Source organism: Durio zibethinus, chromosome 3, assembly GCF_047325235.1.
Source record: "Durio zibethinus cultivar Kanyao isolate XHJ-2024 chromosome 3, ASM4732523v1, whole genome shotgun sequence".
NCBI lineage: Eukaryota > Viridiplantae > Streptophyta > Magnoliopsida > Malvales > Malvaceae > Durio > Durio zibethinus.
The window spans coordinates 36,486,630-36,505,290 of record NC_143164.1 but is presented as its reverse complement, the minus strand read 5'-3'; the positions used below and the strand labels follow the sequence as shown (position 1 = coordinate 36,505,290).

At 33.3% G+C, this 18,661-nt stretch overlaps 2 protein-coding genes across 4 annotated transcripts; both read right to left on the bottom strand.

The window, feature by feature from the left end:
- Positions 1–3,456: 3,456 nt before the first annotated feature.
- On the bottom strand, positions 3,457–10,285 carry LOC111313108 (fimbrin-2-like). Its single transcript, XM_089758741.1, has 14 exons — positions 10,023–10,285; positions 9,748–9,918; positions 9,002–9,243; positions 8,735–8,906; positions 8,052–8,090; positions 7,878–7,946; positions 7,474–7,590; positions 6,877–7,088; positions 6,198–6,353; positions 5,526–5,725; positions 5,240–5,397; positions 4,674–4,770; positions 4,145–4,236; positions 3,457–3,804 (listed from the first exon to the last, which is right to left on the bottom strand). The coding sequence occupies exons 1-14, from the start codon at positions 10,107–10,109 to the stop codon at positions 3,634–3,636; spliced, it is 1,983 nt and encodes a 660-aa protein (XP_089614867.1). The 5' UTR covers positions 10,110–10,285; the 3' UTR covers positions 3,457–3,633.
- A 1,666-nt stretch (positions 10,286–11,951) lies between these two features.
- Positions 11,952–18,644, bottom strand: LOC149519810 (protein PEP-RELATED DEVELOPMENT ARRESTED 1, chloroplastic). 3 transcript variants are annotated; one of them, XM_089758738.1, is made up of 10 exons: positions 18,270–18,640; positions 17,512–17,667; positions 16,564–16,632; positions 16,270–16,440; positions 15,302–15,445; positions 14,575–14,733; positions 14,404–14,443; positions 14,139–14,198; positions 13,606–13,706; positions 11,952–12,055 (listed from the first exon to the last, which is right to left on the bottom strand). In XM_089758738.1, exons 1-10 carry the CDS (start codon positions 18,600–18,602, stop codon positions 12,047–12,049), a joined length of 1,242 nt encoding a protein of 413 aa, XP_089614864.1. In that variant the 5' UTR covers positions 18,603–18,640; the 3' UTR covers positions 11,952–12,046. The 3 variants fall into 3 exon arrangements, with proteins under 3 accessions (XP_089614864.1, XP_089614865.1, XP_089614866.1); XM_089758739.1 differs by having other exon boundaries at positions 14,378–14,443; positions 18,270–18,638; XM_089758740.1 differs by lacking the exon at positions 15,302–15,445 and having other exon boundaries at positions 18,270–18,644.
- Between the last annotated feature and the right edge of the window lie 17 nt (positions 18,645–18,661).

The window sequence follows — 18,661 nt, the reverse complement described above, 5'->3', positions numbered from 1 at the left end:
GTGGTGAATATATATGGTGCAGCGCAGCAGCAGCAGCAGTCGACAGTGCTCGACATGGAGTCATGTGTTGAGAGTGGCCAAATCACACAGACTATACAGAAGGGGTTATGATCAATATATCAATTACTCGATCCATCGTATGTTAACTCAAATTTGTCCTAATTAATTATCTCTCATTCATTCAACCCACTAAAAAAAGTTCTTCCATCACAAAGTTGTTTGAACAGTATTAATTTGTTCTTATTACCGTTGTCATGGTGCTCTTCTTGTTTTTCAAATGAGAAAATATACCACATGTATTCAAAATTAATGGACATTTTTTTTGGATTTCACTTCCCTGCAAAGAAAAACTTATAGTAAAGCTTCAGACTCTATTTCAAATGAAATAGATCAATCTAGGGGGTTCAGATTCTACTTCCCTAATTTTTTTACTAACGTTACAGAAGCACAAAGATGTATATAAGAATCAGCAGTAGTGAGAAGATGAAGTGTTCTGTCTTGACATATATATGAAGGCATATCTTTTGTTGAAGTACAATACTTTTTAAACAATGATACTGAAGAATCTGAAGGACATGAGAGAAGAACAAGATATATAGCTAGTCCCCCGTCAGCAACCCTTCTCTAGTATCTGCCATTTTCTTCCTTCATCTCCTGCTGCTCATCAGCCTGGTCTAAAAAGAGTAATTTTATACCTGAAACATGCATCCTGAAAGAAGAAGAGAAAGAAAGAAAGGATAAAAAAGGGCAACTTTCTTGATCACTTGGAAGGATGTTTTAACTTAAGACTATATCTGATATATATCCTTTGATGAAGACGAGTGAGGGATCGTGGTTTTCCCCTGCAACACAATCAAGTGGGCAACACATATGTGAGGAAAGTGACAACTTTCAAGCTTGATTTCGGCTGATTTCAACTTGGAACTGATTGCAACCTTCCAGTTTTCACCAAGTTTTTGCTTTTATTGTACCATCTCCATCTTTTAGTTTCATATATATATAGTTAACCTTACTCAACAGTTAGGTACTAAAAAGTAGTGAGAGCGAGAGAGAGAAAGCCGCCATGCCAAAGGCTTCGGCAAAGGGGGAGGGAGGACTGAGGAGGACCAGTGGGTTTGTAGCCCAAAGGCTGGTGGCTGGCAGCTACATCGGTTCACATCCCTGACAAAAAAAGGGTGGCATTGGGTGTGGATAGGCATTTGGACTGGTTTAACTACTAGGATTAATTCAAGTCACAAGAGAGGATAAATTCGATAGAAATTCTAATGGATTTGCTTGAATTTCTTGAATGGGCAACTTCAAATTCCACACGGTGACATGATATAAAAATAATACGAATAAAAAATATAAAAATGATATAATTTAAAATTTTAACAAAACCAAAAAATATATTTTAAGCTTTTGTATTAATACAAATTGTGATACGTAATTTTTATATAAAATACGATATAAATTATCAATATTTTACATGACATAATTATGTAAATTATCAAATTTATTAATAGCAAAAAAAAAAAGAAAAAACTTTAAAAAAGGGTATGAAGACTTGGGTTCAAATCAAACCATCCCTTCTCTCATCCCTTAAATCATATAGAAAAATATATATTATCACATTTTCAGTATTATATCAGACATTTTATGCTGATAAACAGACTTTTTGCAATAAGAAAGAAATTCTTGCAAGGTATTACAAATGGTTATGATTGCAAAAAAACATTTATAACAAATTTTATGCACATTCTCAATGTAAAATTAGTCTGCAATAGCTTATTAAGATATATTAAACATTTTATTATATCAAAATATCAAGTTTGTGATTAAGTCAAAGTTTCTCTTTTGGAATAATACCAAAATTCTTGTACCATATCCTCCTTTTGCCTAAAAACTTTTGACTCTTTTCTCAGGTGGTTTAGATTAAAAGTTTTGTGATCAAACCACAAGATTTTCTCCTTAGAAAAATATCTATATCTTGCCCTAGTCGGTAGGTAACCTTTTCAATTCAAACAATAATACGAAAACCATAATAAGACAGCCTGGGTTATTTCATACAATTACTATGACAATAAGCATATTTAAAGTTCAAATCTTAATATTTATTTTTTTTTTTATCTTCAAACTGCGAACTCTTTTATGAAAAAAAAAAAAAAAAAAAACCTCTAGCAGCTCAATCATGGAAAAAAACCAAGTTTGAACGTTGTAGTCCTTTAAACAGACATGCATGTAAAATCAAGAAAAGGGCAATTGATCATCATGTCGAATATTCTTTAAGCTCACTACTACTATTATTTTCATAAAAAAATAATCAATGAAAAGGAACATAAATATAAGAAAATTAAATGGGAAAAGAACAAAGTGACAGACATGCAAATCAAAATGCATGGTCAGCTGGGTGGAGCCTGGAGTTGGAGGGAGATTTTTGCATTTTCTTTTGAGGGTAGCCCCCCAATGGGAAAACAAGAACATGGTGGGGTTGGGCTTTGCCTATAGTTTGATAGACATCAAAGCTTTAGAATTAGACTTTTTAACCACCTCATAATTGTGCTTAGTTTGAGATAAGCAGCATCCACATGCTTGCTTCCCATCTTTCTTTTTCTTTTTTTTTTTTCGTTTGGGCCACTTTATTATTATTATTATTTTTTTACATCGAAGGCCACAATCTAAAAATAAAAATATGAATATAGGTACTAAAATTTGAATATCAGATCGATCGATTAAATATTACTTTTTAAAAAAAATAATTATACATGAATGATATATTATGTTCCATCACAATATTAAACAGTTTATAGTTCTGATGAAGTAGGCCAACATTTGTATTGGTAAAGAGGAGGTTTCCAAACCTATACCCAAATACTTATTACTTATTGGGTTATTAGGGTTTAGGATCTATATTATCGCTGTTCGGACTCCACAAATCACTTCAACCAACGGTCAAAATTTTTTTGAAATATATTCTTAAATTCAATGAAGCTAAGCTTCAGATTCTTGGACCGTTTTATTGACATATGACTCACAAATTATTGGCATTCTAATTAATATTCAGACTCTTAAACCAATTTGTCTATAGAATCACATGAGCTCAAAGTCTAAAGCAACTTTGAGAAACTTGGCAAGGGACTGCTGTTTTCCTCACTTCTTCTGGTGTGAACTGTGGAGTGAAAATTGACAAGTCGTTTTCCAGATGCATTTTTGTGCACCATGTGCAGATGCCCCAGCTTTAAGTGTTCCGAATGGCCCAGTCCAGAGCTCAGGAGTCTGCTGTGAAATGTCATGGAGTCGATCAGATCGACTCATCCGTCCTTCACATTTATCTCCACTATGCCAAAGGTTGCATATATATATATATACAGTGGGCAGAGAATATTAAGGAAAATGGGAAAGAGATGGCATTGCATTACAATCACTTTAGAGCAGAACCAGCAGAAACAGATTGGTAGTTAGAATGACAGAAAGAAGAAAAACCGAAATGCTATTCACATATGCATTTGATTTCGCAAAATTTGCTTGAACATCCTGATTTCTGTAATGTCATACAACAATCTTTGCAATCAAATTTAATCCAAAACGGGAGTGTGTATGAAGAGAAATAAAAACAAAAAAAAGGAGTTTAAGCACCTACTTTACATTCCTGTTCTACTCTACAGATGACTCGGATGCTGAGTCGTCAATTGTTGAATTTGAGATTGTCTCCAGTTGGCTTCCATTTTCACTATCTGAAGTTGCAGATGGTTTCTCGTCAACGGGTTGTTTCAAGAACCAATACATGATACTTGCAGTCAATGTGAGGATCATCTTTTGGTTTACCTGAAATGATGTCCCATCATCTTAAAAATAGGAAAAAAAAATCAAGTTCCAGCTTTGCATTATCGGAGATGGTAGTGACTGGTTCATGTTTCATGGTAATGGGAGAAGAATCCTTCCACCTACTTATATTATTCTACTTGTGCATGTATGCATGCAATTTCTCTAAGTAACTGGCTTAATCACAATTTTCCTTGGAAATATAATGGACAACGTTTAATTTCCGCAGCATTCCAACAACTTGATGCGAACAAAGAAACCATTCAAGTCATATGACCCTACCAAATGTGTGTTTGCTTTAGAAAAATGAGAGGAACAAATTGCTTCAATGGGAAAAGGATACCTCAGTTATGTCTTCAGGAAGCAAAAATATTGAGCACCCAAGCTTCCTCGCAATACTAATTATGTAGGTGGCATTCATCTTTTTCTGCTCATCTGCAATGCTCCCGAGTTGGGGAAAACATGAGTAAAATTACTAAGTTGTGTAAAGGAATAAGCATAATTTATGTAGGATGTACATACTTCAAGGAGGTAAAATAATACTTCTAAGGGATAATGGGCCTCTATAATTTAGCTAGGTTCATTGAACTTATCTTAAATTACAGACTTTGTTGAGTGTTCAATAGAAATTGCTTGATGTTGAAATTAAATATCCAAACCAAGTAGCATCGGTAGAAGCATGGCGTGTCTAGTTTGATTGATTTTGTAAATACAATATGGAAAGGTGTAAAATTGAAGAAACTAGGGTAGCCAAAATTTGAAGAAACCACCAAGTCGAATAATGCACAACTTTCACAGATCAAAAAGAGAGAAGAAAGGGGGGGAGGGGAACTTAAACACATTAACTTTATCAAAGAATAATAAGAATGTACCAGTTACTCCCTTTGTTACAAGACTCCAATTTACAGATCTAGGCTGAACAGAACTAAGAAGCTCAAGGAAAAATATGCCATCTGACAAGCTCTTGTCCTGTAAAATGGAAATTGCAATGAGATATAAACTAAATTGCCATTTACATTGTGGCCAAAAGAAATTACATGAAAATTGCTATATCCTAGAATCCTTTCACTATGTCATGTTTAAGTCTTTCATGCCCCACTTGATCATAAGCAATGCATGCTACGACTGGAAGGCCACCCTTTCCCTAAGTTATTTGAATCATTAACAACAGATAAGATCCTTCTAACTGTATTTTTCTTGAGAACAACAATAACCATGAGGAAATCCAAAAAATAGCTGTTTAAATTAAGATAAGCTGTGGCACTGGCATTTGCTGTGCAATAGTTTTAAATGTCATGTCCAATAAAGGCTTAGAAAAGGAAGAATCAAGTGTGGTTTTTATATATTAATTTCACCAATAGATCATGAATTCTAACTCTGGCTAAAATCACATATAATAAAGGAAACTACCATTTAAAGCCATCTATAGAAAGAATACCTTGAAACTATCCATGCGACTCTGGCTTCCTGAATTGCTTACTTTGGTATTAGCCCACCTTAGAATATCAACATCAGTAATTTCTTTTCCGTGGGAATGAAATCTTAGGTTCTTCAGAAGTTGGAGAATGTTGCATCTCATCAATTGCCACAAATAAGCTGGATAGAAAAACCATCAATCTGTCAAGACAGGACTAAACTAATTCTAATGCAAGTTCAAGAATGGCACAAAAGTGTTTGAATTGCTTTCACAACAACAATGGAAATTCTCATGGCAGATAACATACCCAATATTAGTTTTTTATTTCCTTGCACAATGTCATTTCCAGCGATATTAACCAGGGAAAACTTTAATTGTTTCCCTATTTTAATCACTTGGTTACAGTTTTCTACTTTCTTAAATGGCAACTTAATAGGAGGCTTGTTAGCAACCTTCCAATTAACAATCCCAGGCGACACCTTGTCAAGGGTCTCTAGAAGTATCCACCTGCACATGAAACAAATTAGTCACTTCCTCATTTCAGCATCAAAATAATTTATGAAAACTTAAAAACAGGCAAGATTTACTAATTTCAAATTTAGGAGACAAACATAGTTGTAAGCCATCATAAGGTTTTCATATAGAATATTTATAGATATTTTAATATTGCAGAACTATATTTCAGATAGTTTATTAAAATGCTGGAATTTGAAGTAGAAACAGAAACAACAGTACAAATTTTCATTGTCAAGTATAGTTTATTTACACTCTGTTTGTTGATTCTCTTGCTCTCTGTTTTTTACATTTTTTACAAAAAATAAATAAATAAATAAATAGAAAGTAAAAGGCAAAAGATAAAAAATGAATAGAAAACAAGGCAAATAGCAAAAGCATCAACCAAAGGAGCCTTACAATTTTCAAGAGCTCAGGATAAAACATCATGATAGAATTCAGTATGTTTTATGCACTTAATACTTACCCATTTCTGAGATCTTCAAAGACATTGTCAATGTATGTTGAATTTCCAAGACTATTGATCCAGAAGCGAAATACTCTTTCCTCTCTAGAAACTTGGGCATCATCTGGTAGAGTTTCAAGAAAAGATATCTGTTTTGTTTGAGTTGAAAGGCCATTCCTGCAAGAAAAATATAGTATTTAGCTTTTACATCTTGAACTCTTTACCAGCTATACTAAATGAAGAACAACACCATAAGACAAATTTGTGTTATTCTGCATATCTGAAACATTCAAATGGTTTTTGACAGTTCATATTCCCATAAATTGATGCCACATAATACAGTTGACATATTCTACCAGAAACATATGGAGGAACAAGCTGAATGCATAGGCACAGTCACACAGAGAATAAAACTAGCTTTGTAAACTTGAGAAAACGGAAGACCTATTAAATACCAAATTAAGCCTTACCTATAGTACAAATTATTGAAGAGTTCCAAATCTTAGAACTTGTATTTGAAACAATGTCAAGGAATAAATTAATAAATCTTTCTTATGCTGCCAAACTGACCATATGATATATCTAAAGGACGATAAAAGTTAACATAGTACTGTAAATATTAAAAGTACAAATAGTGTATTCACTCAATATAGAAAAACTAAAGATCATCAGTGGAAAAATGGGTGCTCTTAAATCTCACCTGTGCTGGAAAATATGTGCAACAAAAGCAAGATTAAGATTTGGGGAACCATCCACAATATCCTTTGCAGTTAAGTATCTCTTGCATCCCATCCTATCAGCATGTTCAAGAACCAACTTTGCTCTCTGCAATGGAACTTTGACAGCCAACGTAGAGGGATTACTATGCTCAGGTGCAAGAACATTTAAAAGGTGCGCATAAGCCTCTGCATCCTGCAGGTTGAATATTGTTTGATCAAAGGTGGATAAAAAAAAAAAAAAAAGGTCTCCACATATCATTGCAGCTTGCAACTAAACCCAAGTCACAGGCTTCATTTACGGTTAGCATAGACAAATTGAGGAAGCAAAAGCTTTATATACTTAAGCATTTAGTTTGAGACTAGATTTTTTATGGTGGTTTAAGAAGTTTGAATTTATATTAGATGCTAGCTAATGATGTAAATAGGAAAAACAGAAGGGGTTAAACGAACTTCTAGTTATAGTGTTTACGCTAGATTTTCAGAGTAGGACATATTGCAATATATAAGCATATTACACAAGCATAAGAGAAAGATATTTGATGGAAAATTTAAGAAGCTAAAACGAATTTCTACATTACCTTTACATCAGTAGAGAAATTTGTCACTATTTTCTTGTATGGAGATTTCTTCAGTTGAAAATTCATCCACCTTAGTAAGATCTTCTCTGGTGGTAAACTCATCAATTCTTCCACATCCTGTTGGTTTAAAAACACAAATATACTCAGAAGAAGTCTATGAAAAACTGAAAAAGCATCAAAGTTCTGTCTGATTTGTTGGAAATTTGAAGGAGTACGTAAAAGTGAAATACAAAATTTGAGACACAGTGGGCATATTAAGAAGAGACCATGATTCATCACACATATTATAAAAGAAATTACAGATTTTATTTTACTGAAAATTGTACTTTTCCGTAAAATTTTCCACAAGCCAAGCATAGTCAAATGAACAGATATTCTTATGAAATAATAGCTTTATATCTTACCTTAGTATCATCAACAAGCTCCACCAACTGAGGTGTTTTCTTCAAGTTGAGGTCTGCCAACAGTTGTATCTAAAATAGCATAACCATTAGCAAGATTGACCAATGCCTTCTAAGTAGCAAGGTTGCAAAACTTTAATTACTTTGGATAGCCAATAATTTGAGAAAAAAAGTTACCTTAATAATTTGAGAAATCAATCCAAGCACAAGATGTCTCTGTAGAAGGAACCAGAGATCATTATCACCAATCACTTGCAAAACCCAAACTTCAAATAATTGCATTAATAAGTGATTAAACTCAACATGTTCAGGGATAGGGAAAAAAAAAAGTTAGATCAGAACTGCAAATGTAGCAAGAATAAGAACTAGCTCAGAATTTTGGTTTAGCATTAGTAAACAGGTACGTTAAGTTTGGTTTGGGTAAGCCCCAAACCTTTTTACCCCATAGTTCAGCCTGTTAGAACGTGAATAGGTTTTAAGATCGCCACATTAAGGTTACTCCACTAGACACCCAAAAATGAAGGGTTCAAGGAAAATAAAAAGTAACCACTGGCAAATGAGCTCAGAATTAGGGTAGTGGATGAATTCCTCAACCAAGTCCAAGCCAAATATGAGTACCAATGAGCTTTCCAACTCCAATTATCATGTCGAAAAGCAGCTTAGAAGCATGAAACAGCTTTTAAGACTTCCACATTGGCAACAGCTATGGGCATTGCAAATACAACATTAGCAATGAAGCATGCTTTAAAAATAATTGTTTGTATCCAAAGGTCGTTTCTAAACTGAAGTGAAAAAACAACCACAAAAAAAAAAAAAAAAAATCAATAATGCAACAGACCAACAGTATAGCATGTGCATACCCTTCCTTCAATGAAATCTTGTGTCCCTATATTGACTACAGTGCAGCCAATAGCCTTGGCAGAGTTGAGACATAGCGTATGGTTTTCATTTCTTTCCCACGGATTGAGTACTCTCTTAGTATTAATAGCCCTTTCATCAATCGTACCCGAAACTGCTACATTTATAAGCTTGCTGCATTTATTTTATATAAAAGCTTCAAAACTTTGTATCACATGGGCACAAAAACAACAAATTCAACAGCTTTAAAAGTTTAAACAACAATTTACCAAAGAAGAACTCCATCTTTAACAATCTCAAAGAGATCATTGGAGGAAGGATCAATGGGCAAGTATTTGTTTAAAAACCCATCCTGAGCAAGATAATTATTGATATGGGCTACATAGGATGCCTTCTCGGATTCGCTTATCGTGTGAAGCAGAGTCGTTGTAGCTGCCTTTAGGAACGCTGATGAATTCTTTGCTGGACTTCCTGTTCTTGCACTTGCATGTGCATGAAGTTTCAAATAAACCTATCCACAAAAATCCCAATCCTAATTATTTCAAAAGAAAATTCATCTCTCATTTGCATTTCTCCTCCTAGTCTTGGTTGATCTTCTGAGTAGGCTTGGAGATTTGTATATTCATATCATGAAAAATATTAAAATTTATATATTTGTATTGTGTTTTTCATAAAAATTATATATTACAATTCATGATGATAAAAAATATGAAATATATTTTTAAAATTTTATTCAACCTATACATAATTAATTTTAAAATTTTAAATCATGTAATTTTCATGTACCATTTTTGTATCATATCATATTTTTTTCTTGTGATTTAGATTATCAGACCTAGTTTTAAACATCTTAAAAATTCCTTTTTTTTTTTGTTTGGATCATCAAAATATGTTATGTAAGTTAAAAAAAATTAAAGTAAAGGAATGATTGATAGTCTACTTTCCAGGAAAATAAAAAACAAAGATCTTAAGGAAAAAAAAGACTAAAACTCAAAGTGAAGAAATATCAACTGACCTTCAAAAAGAACTCGAAATCGACTTCATCGTTCAAGTTAGGATACAAATCAGCGATAAAATCAGCTCGTTCTTGGTCACTCAGATTCTCTCCCACCACTTTCAATCTCGACATTCTCGATGCTAAGTCTCCCACCGTAAGCTTCCCGCTCTCTCTTCTCATACTCATAAACTACAACAAACAGAAACAAAAAAAAAAAAAAGTATTAGTAGTAACGATCAAAACAGATTCGTAACTGAAAAATTAAAAAAAAAAAGAACCATTTATTGACTTACGTGAGTTTTTAAGCTACGAAGTTCGACTTGAGTAAACTGGTTTTCCAGCCATGGATCTGAAACCAAAATGCCTACGTAACCTGACATTTTTTTGTATTTTGATCCAAATCTACTAACTATTAATACGTTAAAAGAGGTTTGGTTTGCTTGATTCTCTGTTTTTCTGGGTTTGCTTCTTATTGAAATCTGTGAAGAAGAGAAGAGAAGGAACGGGAAGAGAACAGTGGAAGTGGGACGAGTTGAAGCTGTCAAGGCGTTCAAAGTTGTTCACTGGAGAATTCAAATTATGACCATTTTGTCCTCTCATTAGCTTTTTCGAATTTTATTAATATTTTTTTAAAACAAGTAGGAAGTGTAGGCCTGTGGGCCCTTTAGGCTTGGACCCACTTGAAGTTGAAGTGATGGAAATGGATCCACAATGCCCTTTCTTTTTTTTTTTAGAAGTCAGATTTATTGCCTAATATATGGGAATGTAATGTAATTTGATTTTAAGGTTTTTTTTTTTGTGTCTAAAAAATAATAATTATAAATCGTATATTTCAAATGATCCTAATAAAAAATAACAGATTAAACTCGAATTCAAGATCACTCACGTTGAAAAAAAGATATTACTAATTAAACCAATCTCTTGTTGGTATTTGATTTTACATTTGAATTCTAAAAATAAAAGCTTTGACAAAATTAAATTCGGGATTAATTTAGTTGTTATCATTCTTTAAAAATAATATTCAATAAATCTGAAATTTAACAAAATTATTTTGCTTTTTTGTAAAATTATGACTTTGTTCTTTTAAAGAAATTAATAATAATTATGATTAAAAGAGATAAAATTTGATTAATATTTATAAATACCCGTTAATCAAACTCTAAATTTTATTTCAAAAAATATAACAATCCAGAGTGATGAATGTTTTAAAAGCTCCTCGTCAACCAGCAATAAGAGTGAAAAATTTTGGTTTGGTTAAATGATAGGTTTAATGATTATCTAACTATTGGTTTCTGACCAGAGAGCCCATTTCACCAACTTGTGGGAGTTCAATTACTGCAGACAGCAAATTTACCAAAAAAAAATTAAAAATAAAAAATAAAAACTCGACACCCTTTTGCCTTGATGATGATTCGATAAAGATTGAGATTAAATTTGTTTATTTAAACACGATACAATAACACAACATAAATATAATATAAAATAAAATATAAAAATAATAAAATTTTAAATTTTAATAATAAATATTTATTTAATAAAATTAAAAAATATATTTTTTATATTTTTAAATTAATATAAATTATAACAAATAATTTTCATATAAAATATAATATAAATATATAAATTTTAATATTTTACACTACATCAAAACACAAATCATAAGCCTACTTGAGAGAAAAGAGAGAACAGTCATTTTCAAGCAAGATGATGATGACCATGATTTGGTCATTTTTCAAATTCTGAAACCCCACGAGGAATGCTTGCTTGTTTGCTTTTAAAAAAAGTAAACAAAAATGGCCTTTTTTTTTTTTTTTTTTAAGGTTTTACTACAAGTGGGATTAGACAGAATTTATATGATGTAACTTAGTTTAAACTTTAAGAAACCATTTGGATTTCATCTTCGCACTTGTAACTCATTGAAATATCAATTAAATTTAAATATTAATTTTAATAAAATTCATTAGGTGTAAATTTTTTATTGATTTTTTTTAATTGCAGCTAAAATTTTTTTTTATCATAATTATAATAATTTTTATTATTATTTTTAATCTCACCGTTTACCGTTCATCCTAAATTTAACTAAAGTGTTAGGGATTTTTTCTTACAAAAATTAGTTGGGTAATTCAATTTTTCCAGGGTCATTGCTACTTATGGTCCCACTGTATACTTTAGCATCAGATAAAGATTGTAGATGCTCAAAGCATCATACATTTCATTTGGTCTGACTCTGAATCTCATTATATATATCAGCTTCTAAGATGAATCATAGGACCCATCATCAGATCCCAAATCAGAAGATCTTTGATCAGATCAAATATTATGCTACCTGCATGACACAAAAGATGATGAACAAATATAATTAACAAAAAGCTTTCACACCACTGCAACAGAGAGAGAAACAGAACAAAGTAAAGTGAAAGTATTAGTGACATGCAAGAAACATCATTTGCTGCATACTTGCATGTAATTTCAATTTCATTTTTTTTTTCAAGAAAAGAAAAACCTGAAAAATATTTTCCCTGCAAAAGTGAGCATAGAACAATCCATCTGCCTTTATCAAAAGTAAACTTCTAAGTTCTCACTTCTCATCAATTCACTCTTTTGATGACTAAAAAGTTATTCATTTTCAAGCACGCCATGAGACTTGACAACAAACTTGAAAAAGACTGCTCACATGGGGTAATTTCAACTCTAATTGGTTTTTTTTCTTTTTAATTGGTTGATCAAAAGAAGATTGGGGAAGAACAAGAAGAAGATACAGAAACAAGGGTAGCAATGAGAAGACAGCTGGGGTAGGGCAATGGTGGGGTGAGCCAAAGGAGGGTGGGCGACCCAATTTGTAGAGATGGCGTGGTGGCAAATCCTATTTGGTGGGAGTTTATACACACTACGCACTATTTGCTTTACAAAAAAGGCAAAACTAAAGGCAAGAAGTGGTGGTGTAGTGGGGAAAAGGTTTTTGTAAATTATAAAGGGAATATGTAGCAATCCTTGCTGTGTTTGCTTCTACTTTCTCACAACATTCAAATCATTACCAAGTTCTCTGATCCCTATGTTATACAATGGCTATTAAGTGGGACCCTTCCCCACATGGCAATCCACCATTGTTAATCTTCATCATTGTTAGCTGTTTCAGATGCAGTAAAACTATAATTTGGGTTACATATGGGTTCGATTTGTTTGATCATTGAAGATTTGATTAGCAACTTGAATAATTAAAATGAATTTCACAAAGAACAATGTAGCTTTCTGTAATCCAGCTAAAGGAACCTAGTCCTAGAGAAGAAAGTTCCTAGGTTTTGGATATGGTTGGTTTTGATATCTAAGTTTTGCATGCATCATCAACCTAAACCTAAATTTCATGTGGTTAACCCATCATTGTCATTAAAAAGTAAGATTAAAAAGATACAAACACCTAGAAGATTAGGTAATGAACAGAGAGACCGGGTATTCATAAGGGAATTCTTCCTAGACAAAGCCTTGGAAAAAGCTTTTTATGATATACACCTCAATCTATTATCTTAAGTCTGTTTGGTAGTTGAATTTGACAAATTCAAGACATTTGTTTTTGTCTGAGGTTTGCCTTTTGCTTCTAGTTCAATGCAAAGAACTGCAAATGAGGGGAGAAAAAATATACAGCAAGCAACAAAATGTATGTATATCAACCGACCGGTTTTAGCATTTGTGATAGATATACCAATTCATAAGGAGATCATGAACCCACCCCAACTTTAGGCTGCAAAGACAACTAAAATACAAAATAGCAAACAGTAGTTCATTCTAACGTATGTACATCTAACATTGCTCAATTTCTCAATGACCTACTTTTCATAGATGTTTCATAGTTGGGAGCAATATTCGCTAAACTCTACTTACCAAATCATCTCCTTCCCTTGAGGAATGACATAAATTGGGCTTATGATTTGATAAAACTAGAATGCAATTTCCTGAAGAACTTGAAGTGTTTTCTGATGAACCTGGATAGAAGATAAATAATTATGAGACCACAGACAAACAGTAATGAATATGACCAGCTAAGTCTTAAAATGGTTCAACAAGCTTAATCATGCATTTGATTGGTGAGATAAAGCAAATTCTAGATAATTTAGAAATAGGAAATAAGGTTTAGTAATATATTCTGCAATAATAGATGACTGAGTTTTACTTCAAAGTTCTCAATCAACTATCAACCCCCCTTAGGCTGATCCATAAATACAGTGCACAATTTATACGATGTAAAAGCATCAAAATCACATGAATGCCCACTTAAACTGTCAATGGGAATTGAGAAAAACAAATAAAAGATGATAAGAAAGGACTACAGATGATGTTAATGACTTGTGCTGTCAAATCAAACATAAGATCCATGCTCAGGAGTTACAAAGAAGGCAAGGCAAAATATAATTTACCCATTCTAGATGTTGTGCTGTTATGCCAGAGACATTTCCACTGTAGACACCACCCAAGACCTAAGAATGCAAGAAAAAAAAGATCCATTAGTGTAGTTATTGCATGTAGCAAAAGGTGATCCAAGAAGTCCATGGGCATGCAATCTAGAGGGCATGCAATAAAAGAAAATTGCCATGAGGTACATAAAATTAAGCCACAACTCACAACCCTGATGGCTAATAGTGTAAGTGAAGAATACCTTTGTTACAGTCTCAAGAAACATACCAGGGCGAACAGGAAATGGTTTTCTCCCTGTAACACTGCCCTGATTATCATAACAAGAAGAAAGTGAATACACTAGAATTTCCACAATTTTGCATGCATGTCTAGCCAAAAAGACAGCTCTTTCTTATTCACTAATAAAGAAAATAGCACATAAATGAAACTAAAACTGACCCTTCCTGCAATTCCACTGGATCTCATTTGACCAGCATTAGCTTCTTCATCAGTGTCAGAGTAGTCTGCACCTTCATCTTTCCCTAGCATCACATTTTTTATCATTTCCTGGACAGTTTTCCCAGGTTTCAGAGCTACCAGTTTTGTTAAGAAGTTCACCTGCATTGATAAGATCTTAATCATGCCATTGGTCATTGAAATAACAACAACATAACCACTAAAGTAGATTGATTTTATAGGATTAGAGGATCATCAATAACGTATTATATAAAAAGTTGGATATATTTAGAAATAAAGTATCAAATGGTATTATCCTGTGTGGGTTTCTTTTGGTGTTTATTGTCCTTGCATCCAGGTTAGGCCTCTCTCCCTATTGCCTATCAGTTTTCAGCTATATGCTTAACAAGACATCAAACTAAAGTTGGTAATTGGTTTTTGTTGGGGAGTTTAATATTGTATCAAGAATTAGGTTTTTTCAATGTTTATCGTGTCTTGCCATGTTTTCACCGTCCATCAGGTAGGCTGTGTTCTCAGCTATTCCATTGAGCCTTCACTTGAAGGGGAGTGTTAAATGGGGTTATCTAACATTGCTTTGGTCTGATGTCATTATGGCACTTTATCTAGGTGGGCCCCTCTCCAACAAAAGGAAATTGCTTACAACGCATAGAATAGAGATTAGCCACCTATTATAATCAATTTTAGCTTTCATAAATGCAATCATGCACACCTCTGATGTAGGAAGAGTACTAAAACCACGGTCATTTCTTTCGTCCAATATTCCACCTCCCATCATATTTCGAGCTTCCTCTCTAATCAAAACAAGTCTTGCAAGTAGTTTTCGATCTGGAACAACTGCTTGAGTTTCCATTGTCTAGAAAACCACTGACAATGCAAAGTGAGCTTAAATGCTAAGAAACTTAGAAAACATTGCCAATGTGAACAAAAACTAACAGAAATGAAATCCACCCAAGTTGTAGTCTCCAAAAAGCAGAAATATTTTTGCAATTTTAGCTCAAAAGAAAAATGTTATCCTTTTTCAACATTTAAATTATAATAAATTTTCATTTGTTCCCTTCTCAGTTGTCAACTTGATATGCACATTCACCTAGGTGATGACCCAATGCCAAGGCAGTCACCTAGGTAAAGTTGAATTATCTACCACAATAACAAACTAAAACTAAACCAAACTTGGAAATTTTCATCTCAAAAGCAAAATGACTGTAATGGAAGTAAAAAATTTAAAATTCATAAATAATGCAATTAAAAAATTTTCAGGTTGACTATTGAAAGTAATGTGCAATAATAGAGATATAGTTCAAGAGGCATTTTTTTCTTTTTAGTTATTGGGTCATTTAAGAAGTTACATACCACATAATAGTGCATGCAGATCCTACAAGCTTTAATAATAACTGTATATTAAACAATTGAGGTCTGTTTGTTTACCTGAATAGAAGCTGACCTATGGCACCAAGTTCATTTTACAAATTAAAATGCAATCAGTCAATATCCAGAAATGCTTATCAAGATGTGAATCTCCATGATGTTCAAGCATCTATCAACTTAAAGGGTTTCACTTTGGTGCAACACAAATCAAACAGGTATAAGAGAAGAGTATTGGGTAGTCAGCCTAATGACTTCATATATTTCAAAAGTGATCAGAAAGTGCAATTCATGATAAGATTTTCAAATAAATACCTCTAGTAGATCATCGGCCTGGTTTGCTATATCATTTAGATTTGCTCCAGGAATATGAACTTTGGTGCCATTTTCACTTTTGAAAACACCGCCACCGGCAGCAACTCGGCGCAGTAGTTCATGTCTGCTTTCTTTTTGGGGTGTTCTACAGAGAAGTCCTATCACTTGAACCTAGGAAGCAAGGAAAAACAAGAGAAAATAACTTAGTATTCAGTTAATGTTAGTTTATGGAACTAACTTTGAAATAAAGTTGAACCAGGTATTGCCGTATTGGGCCTCAAGTTACTTCCTTACATGTGGGGGACATTTTTTTGTGAGATGTGATAGCACAGTCTCCTTAATCACCTCAAGCAGTGACTTTCTCTGAACCAAAAAAAGAAACATTTTTAGTCCATTCTGTATTTATTCAAATGAGAGAAAAGCATCAATTAATGAAGAGGTCAAACAATGACTGACAACAAAATAACCAGCTCTAAAAGAGACACAGCAATTTCAAATCATGTCAAAGTCCAAAATGACAACTAAAATAATATACAAAACAAACACGGAGTTTTCAATGATTCAGTTAACATCAAAATATGCACCGTTGGTTCTGCAGCCTTCTACCTTAAGCAGTCCTAAGCTGCTATTACTTTATAAACCCATATCAGGGAAAATGAGAAGAAAAAGCAACTTAGAAAGAGGGGAGATGGCACCTTAAACTAATTTCTAATGATGTTAGAAATCACTGTAAAAGAGCCAAAGAACCACAATGACTTGTATTAATAATAGTTCTGTGAACAGATTACAAGTTGGCAACATTGCAAACACAAGTCACAGTTGGTCTTGGGCACAAATGAGCTTCGGCTGACAGAAGACCACTTCAAACAACAAGTGATCATCAAGTTTTGCAAAGTCATGCTAAAGTTCCTATTTTCAGTAAAGTTTCAATATTGAAGCAAACCCTTTTCAATCATCTTAAATCTTAAAACATTCAGCTAAGAGACGTGATAAAATATTTACCACAGGAAAATATCAATTTCGCTAAACTAAAATGCTTGCTTTTGAATTCTGGTTTTTATAACAAAAGTCAAAATTAAAATTAAGATTCAGTTTTATTGAGCGACCATATGAATTGCGACCAAATCCAGAATCTTAACAATTGCAACCGAAGCTCTCTAAATGTTTTGCCAAAAATAAATGTTTTATAACACAGAATAAATTGCTGCAAGTCAGACAAATGCACAGATAAAGTTGTGCTACCTTATCATCTTGGTCCTTTTCAGCAAGTTGGATCATGTAATCCAGGGCCATCATGAACCCAGATTCCATTTCATCCACCCTTTTTCCAATTACTCCTTGCGCAGCTAATTCAAGGGCAACCTCCTCAGATGCATCATCCATGTTCATATCTTCTAGCTGTACCCATGTTACACATCAGATAGTCAACATAAAGATGCAATTCACTACTGGGTTAGCGAAGATTGTAGAAGGATTCGAAATTCAAAACGTTATGTGATATTTGACACATGGGTTACTACTTCCTAGTCAAAAGCCTGAAAAGAAAATTTTATTTACAAATCAGATAGAATTCAGAAAGCTGGTCGTTACAGCCTGGTATATACAGGCAGCTCTTGTCTTGAGTCACGTTTCAACTATTGTTGCAGCTCAATTATGGGATCTATAGACATGCCGGTAAATCTTGCATAAACATATTAAAGGTCCTCGTACAAGATTTCCATAAACATACTAAAACTAAGCAAGCAAAGTAGCAAATTAACATATCCGAAGTTTAGCTCAGTTGAATCGTGCAGCCATCGACATGCTATCCAAACTGCAACCCATCCCTTATTTGCAGACTGCGGCCTACTTTGTACCAAAAAAAATAGCAAACTAGCGATGGAAATTTCTGGATATTAATGGCATTAAAACAAGTATCCTATCACAATTAAATTCAAGTTCCCGACAAATAATAGATTCTTAAAATAATAATAAGAGTAAGAGAAGAATGGGGAGCTTACAAGGGTAATAATTTCTTCAAGAACAGAAGTGACTTGATCTCCTCCTTTGAGTATAGCTTCATGCTGAGCAGAATCTAAGTTTTGGGTTTCTTGAACTTGTTGGCCTTGGGTTTTATAAATTGTTTCAAATTCTTCATCAGGGTAGCCTCCACCAACTTCATAGCTGGACGACACGCTGCCCAAGAATTGCTGCTTCTTTCTCTTGGGGAGTTTTAGTTGCCAATGATAGTGGGGTTGGTGGAAGTTAGAGGGGATTGATGTGGTGAAGAACAGTGAAGGAAGATTTGGAGTTGAACAACTAGGGAAGAAGAATAAGACACTGCTCGGCAACATTTTCTTTGTGGGGTTTTGGGTTTTGGAGATTGCAAAAATAACGAAAAATACCAATGATG

What these genes read in the sequence shown, in the direction of transcription:
- LOC149519810 (XM_089758738.1), bottom strand. Translation starts at nt 18,602, where the DNA reads ATGTTGCCGAGCAGTGTCTTATTCTTCTTCCCTAGTTGTTCAACTCCA. An exon ending in TTGAAGAAATTATTACCCTT is followed by an intron (nt 17,668 to 18,269) that starts GTAAGCTCCCCA and finishes ACATGGGTACAG; the next exon opens with CTAGAAGATATGAACATGGA. An exon ending in AGGCCGATGATCTACTAGAG is followed by an intron (nt 15,446 to 16,269) that starts GTATTTATTTGA and finishes GTGGTTTTCTAG; the next exon opens with ACAATGGAAACTCAAGCAGT.
- LOC111313108 (XM_089758741.1), bottom strand. Translation starts at nt 10,109, where the DNA reads ATGTCAGGTTACGTAGGCATTTTGGTTTCAGATCCATGGCTGGAAAAC. An exon ending in AAGATTTCATTGAAGGAAGG is followed by an intron (nt 8,091 to 8,734) that starts GTATGCACATGC and finishes TTCCTTCTACAG; the next exon opens with AGACATCTTGTGCTTGGATT. An exon ending in TTTGAAGATCTCAGAAATGG is followed by an intron (nt 5,726 to 6,197) that starts GTAAGTATTAAG and finishes TTTCATGTGCAG; the next exon opens with GTGGATACTTCTAGAGACCC.